The sequence below is a fragment of the Rousettus aegyptiacus genome, unplaced genomic scaffold, assembly GCF_014176215.1.
Source record: "Rousettus aegyptiacus isolate mRouAeg1 unplaced genomic scaffold, mRouAeg1.p scaffold_m13_p_7, whole genome shotgun sequence".
Taxonomy (NCBI): domain Eukaryota; kingdom Metazoa; phylum Chordata; class Mammalia; order Chiroptera; family Pteropodidae; genus Rousettus; species Rousettus aegyptiacus.
The window spans coordinates 69,617,637-69,631,168 of NW_023416310.1; the positions used below are offsets into that span (position 1 = coordinate 69,617,637).

Here is a 13,532-nt window from a genome sequence, read left to right on the forward strand (position 1 = left end):
CATGCCAGCGCTCGTCCTCCACCCCTCGGCTCACGGAGCCGGGGGCTGGAGCGGGTCCTGGGCTGTGGGGGGGGCCCCTGGACGCCAGCCCGGTGCCGGCTGGGCCACACGCCCCGCAGCCTCCGCCGGGAGGGCCTGGGTTCCCCAGTCGCGGCCGCTGGCGCCCGTCGTCAGGGGTCAGCACACCGGAGCCCGCGGGGGCTTCCCGCGACGCGTGTGTGGCCGCGTCCACGCCACAGCCACAGTGCTTCGGCCGCTCGTTTTAGCCACGTCCAGAAGGCAGGATCGTGGGCCCCGCCCCCGGGGCCGGAGGCGGACAGCTGTGTGCCCGGCCGCCGCCCCTGCCCCCCTCCCAGCCCGTCCCCCGAGATGAGGACTGGGGAGGGAGCGAGTGGGTCACGGGCGAGAGGCCGGCGGCGGCGGGGCAGGCTCGCACCGCCACACGCGGCTCACGCGGTGCCTCGTCCCTGTGGCCGAGGCGGGCGCCCTCCCCCCAGCGGGCCGCGCGCACACGCAGCTCCCGCCTGGACCCGCCCCCAGCAGGACGCCGGCGCGGCTGGCCGCTGCCACGCGAGCAGGTCCGCATGCCCTCTCAGCCCCGCCGTGACCCCGCAGGGTCCCGAAGGCCCTGGCCCAGACGCCTCCCAGGGAGCCGCCCGGCCCCGCCCCCACACGTGGCTGGGACTGTGGCGGGGCCCTCGGTGGCCTCGGGGCGGCGCCTCAGCTCACCTCTCTGGGGCCTCCGCCGGGGGCTGCGTCAGCTGCTCGGTGCTGTTGCGAAGACCCCGAAACGCAGCGGCCCACGGCAGCTGCCGTCTGGTCTCCCGCTGGCGGCGGGCGACTCTGCTCGTCCCTCCTGGGCACTCGTGTGGCGGCGCTCGCAGGGCTGGCTACGGCACAGGCCTCTCCCCGGGGGGCCTTCCTCCCCGGGGGGCCCCGTCGGCACGCGCACCTGCAGGCTCGGGCGTGTCACAGAGGCTGCCCGACGCACAGGCGCCCGGATCTCACGCGCACCGCGCCGCGCAGAGACGGGGCAGGGCCTCCCGGCAGCGTCTGGGCCAGAGGGCGCGAGGCGAGCCCCGCCCCTGGCTCCCAGCAGCATGCGGGGTGCCGGCATGGGGCCAGGGGCTTCCCACTGCGGCTACGTGCTCGAGGCGGGGCTCGGCCTCAGCTCAGGTGTGTGCTCACCCCTCCTGCAGCCCTTCCCGCTCAGGAGCGTTTCAGGGGGTCAGCGGAACCCCAAGTTCAGAGAGGGGGCAGGCTTCACCCAAGTCCTTGGGTTGGCCCTGGCGGTGGGCACCGCATTGGATGCTGGCCTCGGGCAGAAGCGCGTCCGGGTCGGAGGCGGGCGTCGGCAGGTCCCGCCTCTGGCTCACTCTTCAACCTAAACGTGAGCTGGAAAGCAGCGAGGTGGGCTCGGGTCCCAGGCTGTGCTCACAGGGCACGTGACGCTCTTGCGCCCGATTCGCAGCGCTGGCCTCGTTCCAGGGGGCCCCTCGCGCTCGCGGACAGACTGGACGCTGCGGCCTCCCACCAGGCCAGGGGCGTGGCGGGCAGCCTGGAGTCCGGCCGGTGGCTGTGCTCAGCCACCTCACGCCTGCCCGGGGGGCCCAGCGCCGCCGGTCACTTGCCCGCCTCTCAGCGGGGCCCACGTAGGCAGGAAGGTGAGGGAGCGAGTGTGGGCCCAGCCCGGTGCCCGGGGGGCTCTGCCTTCCGGGCGCCGCGTGAAGAGACCCAGCGAATGTGTAGAAGTGGCTCCCGTTGGCACGGAACTTTCCAGACTCTGAAGTGTTTTAACAGACGCCACCCTGAGCCGTGCCCAGCGGTTCCGTCTGCAGCCACACTCACCCGCCCTGGCCACGGGCCCAGTTGGTGCTGGCGAGGACCGGGTCAGAGGTCATCCCACCCCAAACATGGTGCTATCCACTGACCGAACCCCTGTCCCTACCCGGCCAGAGCCAGAGCCTCGGGGGCCAGGAGCGTCTGCAGCTTCGCCCCCACACTCGGGACACTAGGGCCCGGAGCCGTGTCGGGGTCTCTGGTCTCCTCCCCGTCTGTCCCCGTCAGCCCCCGGAGGCCAGCGAGGGCACCGTGGCCCTGTGACGGGCAGAGGCCCGGAGGCACGGTGCCTGGGAGGAGGGGCTGGGGCCCGGCCGCTCCCAGCCGGTGCCCCGCTGTCGATCCCGAGGGCCGAGGCCGCACTGACCGCCCGCCTGTGTCCGCAGGGCGACTACGACCAGGGCCGGACCAAAGTGCTGCACATGACCGTGAACCCGGCCAGCGAGGCCCAGCAGAGCCTCCGCCAGGACCAGGCCCGGCTGCGGGAGGAGTGCGAGCGGCTGCGGCAGCTGCTGGGCGCCCTGGGGCGGGGCGGCCCGGTCCCCGCCGGCCTGCAGGCCTCGGGGCTGCCGTCGTCCCAGGAGGTGGCAGGTAGGGCCCCTCGCTGTCCCCGGGGGCGCGTCAGCCCCGTGCGGCCAGAGTCTCGCAGTCGCCAAGTGTCCTGCGCTTGGGACGTCCACTGGGCAGGTGCCGAGGAAAGCAAGTCCGTTAGCACGAAGGCGGGGACTCTGGGAGCCGTTTGCCCGGGGTCACCGTGCACGTGCGCCCACGAGGAAGCTGGGGGGGGGGGGGCCTCTCGGAAACGCACGGGGCACGTGGCGGAGGCACAGCCTCACCCTGCGTGTCGATGTCCCTGCAGTGCCCGAGGGCCCAGGGCATCAGGGCTGCGCTCCAGGACGGACTGGCCACCGCGTCCTCCCAGGCCGCCCGGAGTCCGGAGTGGACAGTGCCGGGCACCCCGCACCAGCGGAGAGAGGGGACAGGGGCCGGGTTCCAGTCCCGCGGGAAGGGCCCAGCTGCGCGGCCTGGGCGGGGCCCCCCCCGCACCTCAGCGACCCCGTCCGCCTGTGAGCTGGGCGGGCAGCTGCGAGTGCCCTGTCCTGCTGGGGGAGTCGCGGCCGGGGACTCGGCATGAGGGGCGCCCTGCAGAGCTGCCGAGATGGACGCCGCTGGCACGGGCTGCGGCCTTCCCGGCGCCAGCGACCCAGGGGGGCCGAGCGGCACCGCCGTGGTCAGCAGAGTCCCCGGAGAGGGAGCGCGACCGCGGGTCGGCCCGCGGTGGGTTATTCTCAGCGTCAGGTGGCAAAGGGCGGCACCGTCGCTGAGGCGTTTCATTGGAGTTGTAAGGAAGTCGTGTCGTTTGATCACGGGGTGGGCGGGCGGGGCGGAGGGGCCTGCCTGCCCCTCAGCCTGCTCGCTGCCGCCGGCCAGCTCTGCTCTCTGCGCCCACGTGCCCAGGGGCCCCGCCCCTCGGACTCGCACCCCCGTGTCCTGGGCCCAGCTTGGGCCTCAGCTCCATCCAGGGGCCACCCTCTGTCCCCTCCCAGGCTTGCTCTCAGCCGCTTTGGGGACAGGGTGGTAGGAAGCCAGCGGGGGGCCCAGGGGTGTCTGCGGGCGGCCTCGGCACCCGGCGTCCGGCACAGGAAGTGCCCCTGGTGTCTGTCTGGAGGAGGCTGCGTCTGCGGGTCCGCGGGGTCTGCCCGCTCTCGCCCGGACGCCTCCCCTGGCCTGTGTCTGGGGCACTGCAGAGTTAGCGTGTTCAACGCCGACTCCCCAGACGAGACCCGGCTCACACCGCCTGGGACGGACACCATCCGGACACAGGCCACATGCCGGCAGGGTCTCAGGGTGGCGGGAAGGCCCACCCGCTGCGGCTGGGGATGCGGCCGGCACAGCCGCTTGGGAAGGCGTCCGGAAGGCCGGCGTGCAGGGCTGGGCGGACCCCGCGCCCGCACGCTCACACCAGCCGTGCCCGCCGTCGCCTGAGCGCGGGCGCTCCCGAGCAGCCCTTTGGCAGGCGGGGCCCCCCCGGGCCGCGGAGTGGTAGTGGACGACGAGGCCCGAGCCCTCCGCCCCGCACAGACTTGGGGCCCTCAGAGGCACACGGCTAGGCGGAAGCCGGTCCGAGGAGCCTCTGTGCCGCGTCGGCCCGAGTGCGGGACACCGTGGAAGGGGCACGGGGCGGGGGCGGGGGGCGGCCACCGGACCGGGGCCCAGGGACGAGCAGGCGGCGCACGGGGGCGCGGAGCGCCGCGAGGGGCTCCGGGGGGCGCGGCAGCGGTGGGCACGTGTCGCTGCGCGTCCGTCCAGGCCCAGGCGGTGCACAGCCCGGGGCGGACGGCGATGTGGACCGCGGCCTGTGGGTCCTTCGGGGGTGGTGGGGGGTGGGGATCGGGGCTGTGCACGGGGCGCAAGTGGGGCTCTGCACCTTCTCCGCGAGTTTGCTGTGGGCCCGAAACTCTGATGGGCCTAAATAGAGGAAAGCCCACGGACGCCGGCTTTTCGCCTCTCGGCGTGCGGCGATTTTCAGCGCTCGGCGCGGTGCCCGTCTCGGCAGTCGCTGAGGGACGGCCCCAGCACCCGAGGGCTGCCCGCCCGTGCGCAGTCCCTCGGCCGCGACGCGCCGCGCTGCCCTGGGCCGCGCTCTCCGGGGGCCCCGTGTGGGCGCTTCGTTTCTTCGCGGTTAGGGGGCGGCTGCAGGTCCGTGTCGTGGGGCGCTGCGCTCGCCCCGTGCCCTGTGGACGGACACTCCGGCCGCGGCGATAGTGCCGCCGTGGACAGCTGCGGGCTGGGCGTGCTGTGGGCCAGGCGCGGCGCCCCCTCCCCGGCGGCCGTGAGGGCTCCTGGCGCCCACGCCCCCACCGCCCTGGGCTGCCCTCCGACCACGGGGCGTGGCCGTTCTGGCCGGGCGGCCCGTCCTCGCTTCAGCCGCTCGGAGCGAGCCTGGCCCTTGGCAAGCAGGGGCCCCTGCGTGTGGCGGGGTCTGAGCTGCCGCCCCGTTCTGTGCTCCGTGCTTCCTTCGTCCCAGAGGAGCTGCGTGCTCACGCCAGTTCCTCCCAGAGGCTTCTCCGGGGGGCCCCGGAGCGCGTCCGACCGTTGTCTGTGTGTGGCCTGCGCAGGCTCCAGGCGCACTCGGTCCCTCTCAGGTGCTCGGGGGTCCCTGCACCTCGTGCCTCCTCGTCATCGCCTTTGCTGCCCTTTTGAAAGTCCGTCGATGGTCTGCGTCCTGCGCGTGCGCCAGCACGGCGGCCCCGACGCCCTGGGCCCCGACGCCCGGGCCCGCGACCCTGCTCCCCTGCGCGGAGGCTGCAGGTCCGGCCGCGTCAGCCCACGTCTGCGCTCCCAGTGCTGCTCCCGTCCGGAGCGGGGCCCGAAGCCATCAGGCCACCACAGGAGTGTCCCCCGGCTGGGCCGCCACAGCCGGTCACGTCCTCACGGCTCTTTGCTGATCCTGGCTTTTAGGGGCGGCCCCCTTCTCTGGCTCGTGGCCCCGTCCGCCACCCTCAGACGCCCTGCCGGCCCCTGCACCCCTCGCGTCAGGACCCTCGTGGGGGTGTTGGGCCCGCCTGGGTGCCCCCGGCCTCCCAGGTTCCCCCATCCCCACCTAGCGGGGAGAGTCCCCGGTCTGCACGTTGGGAGGGGCCACCTGCCTGGTCTGGGTCTTGGTCACTTATCGGCCCCTGGGACACTGGCTCTTCTCTCGGACTGGGATGAGGTGACAAGGCCTTGCAGAGGCAGCAAGAGCAGCTGGATGCCCGGTCCTGGGGCGATGGCTGTGGCCCTGGGCAGTCACGCGGGGGCCGCTGCGGAGGAGCTCCGGGAGTCTGCTGGCCTCGGGCAGGACCCCCAGGGCTGCGGAGACAAAAGGGCTGGCGGACAGGCGGACAGACATGCTCGCAAGTCAGGCGGCGGGCCCTGTGCAGCTGGCTCGCTCTGGTCTGCAGGGCCCTGGGAGTGGGGCCAGGGGGGCCAGCCCAGTGTGGCGGGGGGTGGGTCTCCCCACAGGATTGCTGCCTAGTGGCCTCTGGGGAACTGCCCCACTCTGAAGGCCTGGCTTCCGGGTCTGGCTTCTCTGCCCGCTGGCTGGCGAACGTTGAGCCCACGTCTGTCAGAGGCCCAGATGAGGGTCAGGAAGTGGCCTTCCACTTGGGCCAGCTGGCCTTCTGCTCCGGAAAGGGCCGGCAGGGCCGGGGGCCTGGCACCCACGAGGCCCGGGGCCGGCCGTGCTCCGGGGCTTTGGCTGCTCTCTGGCCTCAGCAGTGGGGGAGGGGCCTTCCTGAGAACATGATGTCACATCAGCACCCGCCTGTCACCCTGGGACGCTCCCACCCCATAATCTGGTGGGCCGTAATTGCTGGTGTCTTTTCAGATCATTTTTGTGCAAGGTGACAAGCTGTTTGTGGAGTGAGCGGTTAATCACACAGATGCCGTTTGCGCACCCAGGCGGCGTCTGCCAGGAGCCGGCGGAGGCGCACGCACGGCCATCTGCATGTAATTCCAGGGCCAGCGTCTTCTCGCTCGCGTAAGATGTGCAATTTCCGGCCCAGCAGGGGCACACAGGCTCGCGATGGAGACCGTGTCCCAGGGGCCGGGGGCTTCAGGCACACACATCCCCTCGGGTGGCAGCAGGCTCTGGCTAGGGGACGGCGGGGCCCTGTCCCCCTGTCCCTGGGGACCGTGGCGCCCCGCCACGCCCCTCCTCAGAAAGGCCTCCCCGCCTGCGTGCTGTGCAGAGACGGGGCAGCGGGCGCCGCCCAGGCTCCTGGCCCGGAGTTGGGCTGGGGGCACGAGCGGTCTCCAAGAGGAGCCCAGCAGGCCACTTGTGCCTCATCGGCGGCCCTGCCCGTCTGTGCGTGGTGTCCTGGGGGCATCTGTCCAGCTCTCAGCGCCGCTCCTCCCCACCCCAAACGGCCAGCCGTCACGGGCCTGCAGAACCGACTCCCACAGCTGCTGATAAAACTGCATAAATGTTTGATGCCTAATTATTAAATATTTAAAAATGTAAAACTGAAATAGTTTAGAAGGTACAGGACGTGAATAATTCATCCCTGGGCACGAGGCAGCGTGGCCCAGCCCTGGGCCGGAGCCGAGCGGGCCCACGGCGGCCGGGCTCACGGGGACGCAGCGCGGACCGCGCCTGCAGCACTGCCCGGGCCCTGCCTCCCAGCCCGCGGCCGCGCCGACCGGAGGCCCCGCGCACCCCGGCCGCACCCCGCGCGGCAGGGTCCCTTCCCTGGTCTGCGCGCAGCTCACCACGCAGGCGCCCTCCGGGCCTGTGGGGACACTGCGCCGCCCCCTCCCGTCTTCCCCAGATCCGCCGCCTCCCGTGCACGGCCTCGCCATCCCGGCCCGTGCCCTGCGCGCCCCCCCGCGTGGCTTCCTCCAGCGTCCGGACACGGCGGGCACGTCCCTCGGCCTGGCGCACACACCGCGAGCCCGACTCGGGGCCTCCGGGCCCTGCCTGACGGGCGACAGCGCCGGCCTCCGAGTCACACCGTACGCCCTCCCCTGCTCCGTGTGCGCCCTGGGCCCGCGCGGGCGGAGGAGGCGCCTCGGGGATGTCCCCCCCCACCCTCTGCGCAGGGCGTGGACCCGAGGGGCGGCCAGCTGCCACCTCTGCCCCGAGGGCCGCTCCAGGCTGCAGGGGCCGGGGCCCAGGTCGGAGGGCACTGATGCCCTTTCTGGCCCGGAGCAGAACTGGGAGCTGCCTGCCGGGCTCCTGGGGACTGGCGCACGCGCCCGGCCCACAGCCCTGCAGCCTCGCCCTCCGGGCCGTTCAGGCTGCTGCCCTTGGCGTGGCCAGTCCGTGCCTAGTTCTCTTATGTTGTTTTATAAAGGCCTGAAAAATCCCAGCATTGGCTAAGTGGTTTTAATCCACTTTTCAGAAAGAAAAAGGGCTCTGTCCCAAGTCCCCAAAGGAAAGTTTCAAAAGCTGCTTCCAGCTGCTAAGCGTGGCGCTGCAGCCGGGCAGCTCGGCCGTGGAGGCGCTGTGGGGGCCCGTGTGCCGCCCCCCAGCACCCGTCCCCCGTGGGGAAAGGGCAGGCAGGACGCCTCCGCCTGCTCACAGGGCCTGAGGCTGGTGCCGCTGCCGCTCCCGCTCGGGAGGCGCGGCGCTCGCTCATGCCCGTGGGCGCACACACGCGCCCGGCACACGTGCACCGGCTGTGCCCTGCCTCACAGCTGGAGGCTACGCGGCCGAATCTGCTTTGCCTCCTCCCCAGACTCTGTCTCCCCGACCCGCCCCCTGCGGGCACCGCCGGCCGCCCGGCAGCTCTGGTCCTGCCGCTGCACCTCGTCTTCCCGCCTCCCCCGCCCTGTCCCCCCTGCGCCCAGCCCCGCGTGCCCCTCCCCTCCTTCGCCCTCCTGCTCCCCACTCCCCTGCAGTCCGCCCCCCGGTGGTCCCGCCCCCACTCGTGGCTACCCCGCGCTGGTGGGCGTGTACACCCCTGACGCCCTGCCCTCTGCCGGCCCGCCTGGGGGGGCCGTGGGCCGTGGGCTCTGGGGCCCCGCGGGGCGCCTGCCCTCCCGCCCCGCAGGCGCCGTCCGCGGCCAGGCCTGTCTTGCGTGGGGGCGAGGATCCTGGGACCGCAGCCCATGGGGACCCCAGGTCCTCGGGGACCGCGGCAGCTGCTGCCCGGCCCTCGGAGTTCAGCGTGTTCCGGCCTCGCCCGCTCAACCCGGGGTCGCCGGCTCCGCTCCCGCCAGCTTCCCTCGCGGGCCGTCCTCGTCCTGGCACCCGCGTCTCCCTGACGCTTCCTGGCGGTGGGCGCCGGGGCTGCGGCCTCTGCCAGCTGCGCTCGGCCCGTCGCTGAGGGGGCGCCGTCCGGGCGGCGCCCGCCGCGTGGTGTGCCTGGCGGGGGTCGTGGCTCGGTCCCGGGCAGACTCTTCCCCCTGCGTCCAGGGCTCCGAAGCCGGCTTCTCGGCCACGTGTCTCCTCGACTTGCCAAGCGCGTGACACGAGGCGTCTCCTGGGGCGTCTGGGGGACCCTGGCGCCTGCTCTGTGGAGGAGGCGGGCCTGCCCCCGGCGCGGCCGTCCTTGGGTGGCTGGCGGGTGGGCCTCGCCGTGGGAGACGGGGCCACGGTCCCCGGCCTGGCGTTGCGGCCCCTCCGCGGCCGTGCCGCGGGGTGGACGCGCGCCTGCCCTCCTCCAGCTCGTGGCAGCCCCGTCTGTTCTACTTTTGCTTAAACGGGCCGCAGAGCACCCCTGGGGGGTGTGATTCGGGGTGCATGGGGACCGGCCCTCGTGCTTTCTGTGCTGCGGGCCCCTGGCGGGGCCCTGGGGACACGAGAGTGACAAGACCCGCTGCTCCGTCCTCTGCGCCTGCGGTCCTCCGGAGGGAGGAGCCCTGACGGAGGCCTTCCTCAGTGACCTGCTGCGTTTCAGTAAATGCCGTGGAGGAGGCCACGGCGTCCCCTGAGAACACACAGCACGACACCGGGTCTCCCCCGTGGCCCGTGGCCCGTGGCGGGGCGAGCGAGAGCTATCGCGCCCGTGACGGCCACAGGGCGCACCTTCCCCCAGGATCTCCGGGCTCTGTGCAGGTGACCTGGGCCCTCGCACAGTACAGGGCTGGACACAGGGCCGAGGGCCCGACCCCATCACCAGGGCCAGCCTGGGCCCAGGCTGCGCAGCGCTCCGTGGCCATCACGGAGGCCTCGGGGCCAGCGGTGGCTTGGCTTTGGAGCCCGGCCACCCCGGGCTGCAGCCCCCCTCCTCCCGGCGCCCGCCCCCGAAGCCCTGGCTCGGCCGGTCTGCAGTGCCCCTTGTCATTCTGCTGGCCGAGAGCCGAGCCAGCTGTGGGGTCGGCAGCCGGGGCCTCGGGCCTCAGTGTCACCAGCTCTAACGGAGCGGCTGCGTCGCCGTCAGCACCAGGCCCGACCGTTGGTCGGCTTGTCCTCTGCCCTTGATGGCTAAGCGCATGGGTCAAGCGTCCCCTCCCGCCTCGTAGCCGGTGGCCTCTGGCCCCGGCCCCTGTTGCCCCTCCGGGCGGCGACTCAGCTGCTTCTCCTCCACAGAGCTGAAGAAGCAGGTAGAGAGCGCGGAGCTGAAAAACCAGCGGCTCAAGGAGGTCTTCCAGACCAAGATCCAGGAGTTCCGGAAGGCCTGCTACACGCTCACGGGCTACCAGGTGGACATCACCAGGGAGGGCCAGTACCGGCTGACGTCCATGTACGCCGAGCACAAGGACGACTGCCTCGTCTTCAAGGTAGGACCGGGGGGCGGGCCCCGGCCCCGCTCCGCCCGCCCTCTCCTGCCCCGAGCTCCGCCCGCTGCCACAGCGCCAGGCGCCTGGCCTCATGGAAACAGCGCCGCCGTTACCCTTGGGTCAGCCACGAGGAGATGGGGGTGCTGCTCAGCTCTGCCGCTGGGCCCGGGGCTCGGGCAGGGCAGCGCGGCGGCTGAGGCACTGGCGGGCAGCTCCGGCCGCGGGGCCTGGCGCCGCCGAGTCTTCTTGCGCGGCGGCCTCTGGCTCCTGGGAGTCGCCGTCTGGCGCCAGTCATGCCCCCTCTGGTCCGGGGGCCCCAGGAGCTCTGCGCCCGCACATGCTTCGGCCCGTCGGCTTGGGTAGGCGGCTGTCTCTGGAGCACCTCGGAGTGTCTCGTCAGAAAAGGGTGGAACTCGGGGGCAAAGTGACTGGATTCAAGCCACGTGGGCCGGAGCGGCCACAGCCAGCGGTCAGTGCTGGGCCGCGGGCTGCACAGGAGCCAGGGCCATGCTCGGCCACATGCCCCGGGCCTGGCACAGGAGGGCTCGCCCCTGCTGTGGCATGGACAGTGGGGTGGCCAGAGCCTGAGAGGGGGGCAGCTGCAGAGTGCTGGGGGCTGAGGCAGGGTCAGAGCACACATCCCACTTCCTGTCCTGGCCACCCGGCCCTCTGCCCCAGCTCGGCGTTCCCCCACACCAGCTCGCACAGGAGCAGCAGGGACGGGGTGGGGGTCTCCGTGGGGGTCGGGCTGGTTCCGTGTAGGTGGGCCAGGTGAGTCCTGTGTCCCTGCCCAGCTGTGCCGGCCTCTCCCAAGGGCAGAGAGGACCTAGACAGAGGACGGGCAGTCCACGCAGGAATTCCCGCTCCAGCCACGGCTGGGTCAGCTGCAGCCGCTGAGAGTCCAGTCACAGACCCAAGACCGCCGAGGCCTGGTGCAAACGCTGCCCTCCACGGCCGTGGGGAGCCAGACGCACACCCCCCCATCCGCCACCAGGTGCTCCTGCAGGGGGCGACCAGCTCCGCCCCAGGGAGCGCCAGGCCAGGTGGCGGGGGTGGTGCTGCTGGGGCTCCTGGCTGCCCCCCTGTGGTCTCTGTCCTCTGCCTCCGCTGGCAGGAGCCACTGGGCACAGGAAACGACTGCTGCCCGGCCCACCAGCTGCCGACGCGGCGGCCTCTGCGGGCTTCGCAGCGGGCGTGCGGGCGTCGGTCCCGTCAGTCAGGCCTCCTTAGAGCCCGGCTCCTCCGAGAAGGGCCCCCGCCCTGCACCCAGGTGCTGAAGCCCTGAGCCGGCACACTGCTCCGTGGGCCGCGGGGGCCCTGGAAAAGCCTCCCCGTGCCAGTGCCGAGCGGACGGGCTCGGAGGTGTCGGGCCCTTCGGCAGGAAAAGTCTGGCCAGGGGACCGGACTGGTGGTGCTGGCAGGTCCACATGTCACCGTGAGACTGCGGCCCGGAGGGTGTCCCCACCCAGGGAGGCTGCGCTGCGCCTCCTCCTGGCCTGGCACGCAGACCGCCCCGAGGCTCTGTGGGGCCGGCGGGCAGAAGGGTGAACAGCAGACAGCCGGCGACCACGGGACCCGGGCGGCTCACACCACCTGCAAGTAGCCAGTCCCAGCCAGGGACCCGGGCCACGGCCACACGTCCCAGCAGTGCCCAGAGGGCTCGAGCCATCCATGTGCATGCAGCCTGACCGGCCTGCGCCCCAGGCCGGGTCACCTGTTCTGCGGGCTCGGGTCCCACCCGAAACGGGAGCTCAGTCCAGACGCTCCCTGGGCCCTCGCTCTGGCCTCGGGGCTTGGGGCCGCTTTCCTCAGGGGCTTTCCTCAGGGCACGGGGGGTCTCGGCGCGGGCCGTGTGCAGCCGCGCGTGGAGGCGGCCGTGGCAGTCTGGGCAGGGCTGCCCTGCACGGCACCCTCTCGGCCGCCTCAGTCTGCTCTACTTCCCCAGAGACGATCTCTCGGAAATAGCCCAGTGCCGCTGGGCTGAGCGGGCCCTGCAGGCATGCGCCAGGGTCACTGGGGCTTTGTTTTGGGCTCAGCCCACAGGCTCTGCCAGAGGGCGGGGTCCCCGGACCGGCCTCCCGGCCTCTCCCGCCCGCCCACCATGGCTTCCTGTTCACAGCATGAAGGAGGCTCCAGGGCGCTCAGCATGTCACCTGGGCTCACGCCTCCGTTCAGTGGACCAGGAGGCAGAGGCCACGAGGGCGGCGGCTTTCTGGTCACTCCACGCAGTGCGCCTTGGCCTTCGATTCTTCCTGGACGGAGCCTGTCTGCTGGGAGCTGTCCAAGTGCCAGGGGATGGCTGGCTTGGCTTCCTCTGTCCTCGGAGCAGAGGCAACGCTGGCCGCAGAGGCTTTGGGGCTTTCCGCAGGCGCCTGGCCCGTGGCCTCAGCCTCCTCGTGTGACTTGCCGCAGCATGGCCTTTCCTCCTGGCCGGAAGAGGCTCCCTGCACCCAGGGCGCCTTGCCCAGCCCGACGAGGGGGCGGGGGGGCCGGGTGGGGGGGGGAGAGCTGTCCCCCAGCCTGGTGCTGAGGCTGTGGTGCGAAGCCAGGGTGTGGCCTCCGGGCAGCCAGCCAGTGAGGAGCTGCGTGGACCCCAGGAAAGGGGTCTTTTGCGGACGTGGACGGCCCGAGACTCAGCTCTCTGGGCCTCCAGAAATGCTGCTCCTGTTGGAAGAAGCACCTGTTATGTGTCATTCGGGACCAGTTCCCTTTCTGGTCCCCTCGGACCAGTGAGTAGACGAGTAGGCGGGACAGCCAGCGAGCCCGAGGGGCGGGCCGTGTGCCCGCCGGGCAGTGGGAGGGCCGCCAGGCCCAGGGCAAGCTGGCCTTGCCCCTGCTCTGTGGGGTCCTCAGCCACCCGCTTACGTGGGCCGTGTGGTCAGCTCAAGGCCCGGCGAGGGAGGGTGGTGACGAGCCCACACGCCCAGTGGCGTCCCTGCTGGGGGTCAGGGCTGACGGGGTCCCCTGGGCGTCCCGGGGGACAGGCCGAGGTGCTTTCTCTTTGCCCCCCACCCCCACAAGACTCCCGTCAGAGGAAGCCAACTCTGGAGTGTTTGGTCTAGCTGGTGACGGTCCAGACAGATGCTTCCATTTGAATTCAACTTTTGTGGAGCTGCTCTGAGCGCACGGGGACTTCAGAACCTCCCTGGAGGTGCCGAGTCAGGGCGCTGAGCGGCCACAGGGTGCCGTGGCCCCGGCCCCTCTGCCCGGCCACGCCTGCCCCCTGTGCATCCGGAGGGTGCCAGGCCACGCCGCCCCTTCCCCGTGGAGAAGGGGCGGCTGCTTCGGGGGGCCCGGAGGTGGGGCTGAACAGCGGGCCTCCCAGGACACAGCCCTCATCAGCGCCCGGAAAGGCTCCCTGCCCTTGGGCGGAGACAAGGGTGAGGGGCGCAGGGGGTAGAGAGCGGGCTGCAGTGGGGGCCGCGCTCCCGGTCGCTGGAGGCGCTCAAGAGGCCGATGACTTCTTGGCAGTCACGGGACAAAGC

The 13,532-nt window shown here is 72.3% G+C and overlaps 1 protein-coding gene across 6 annotated transcripts in view; it reads left to right on the plus strand.

The window, feature by feature from the left end:
• The window catches only part of MAD1L1 (mitotic arrest deficient 1 like 1), a 202,555-nt gene that overhangs the window by 173,798 nt on the left and 15,225 nt on the right, over window positions 1-13,532 (plus strand). For 5 of the 6 annotated variants that reach the window (XM_016119080.2, XM_036224937.1, XM_016119079.2 and 2 more), the window contains 2 exons: window positions 2,226-2,430; window positions 9,857-10,047. In XM_016119080.2, coding sequence (XP_015974566.2) covers window positions 2,226-2,430; window positions 9,857-10,047 — 396 coding nt within the window. The remainder of the gene's footprint in view (window positions 1-2,225; window positions 2,431-9,856; window positions 10,048-13,532) is intronic. The other variant, XM_036224938.1, reaches the window with a different exon arrangement.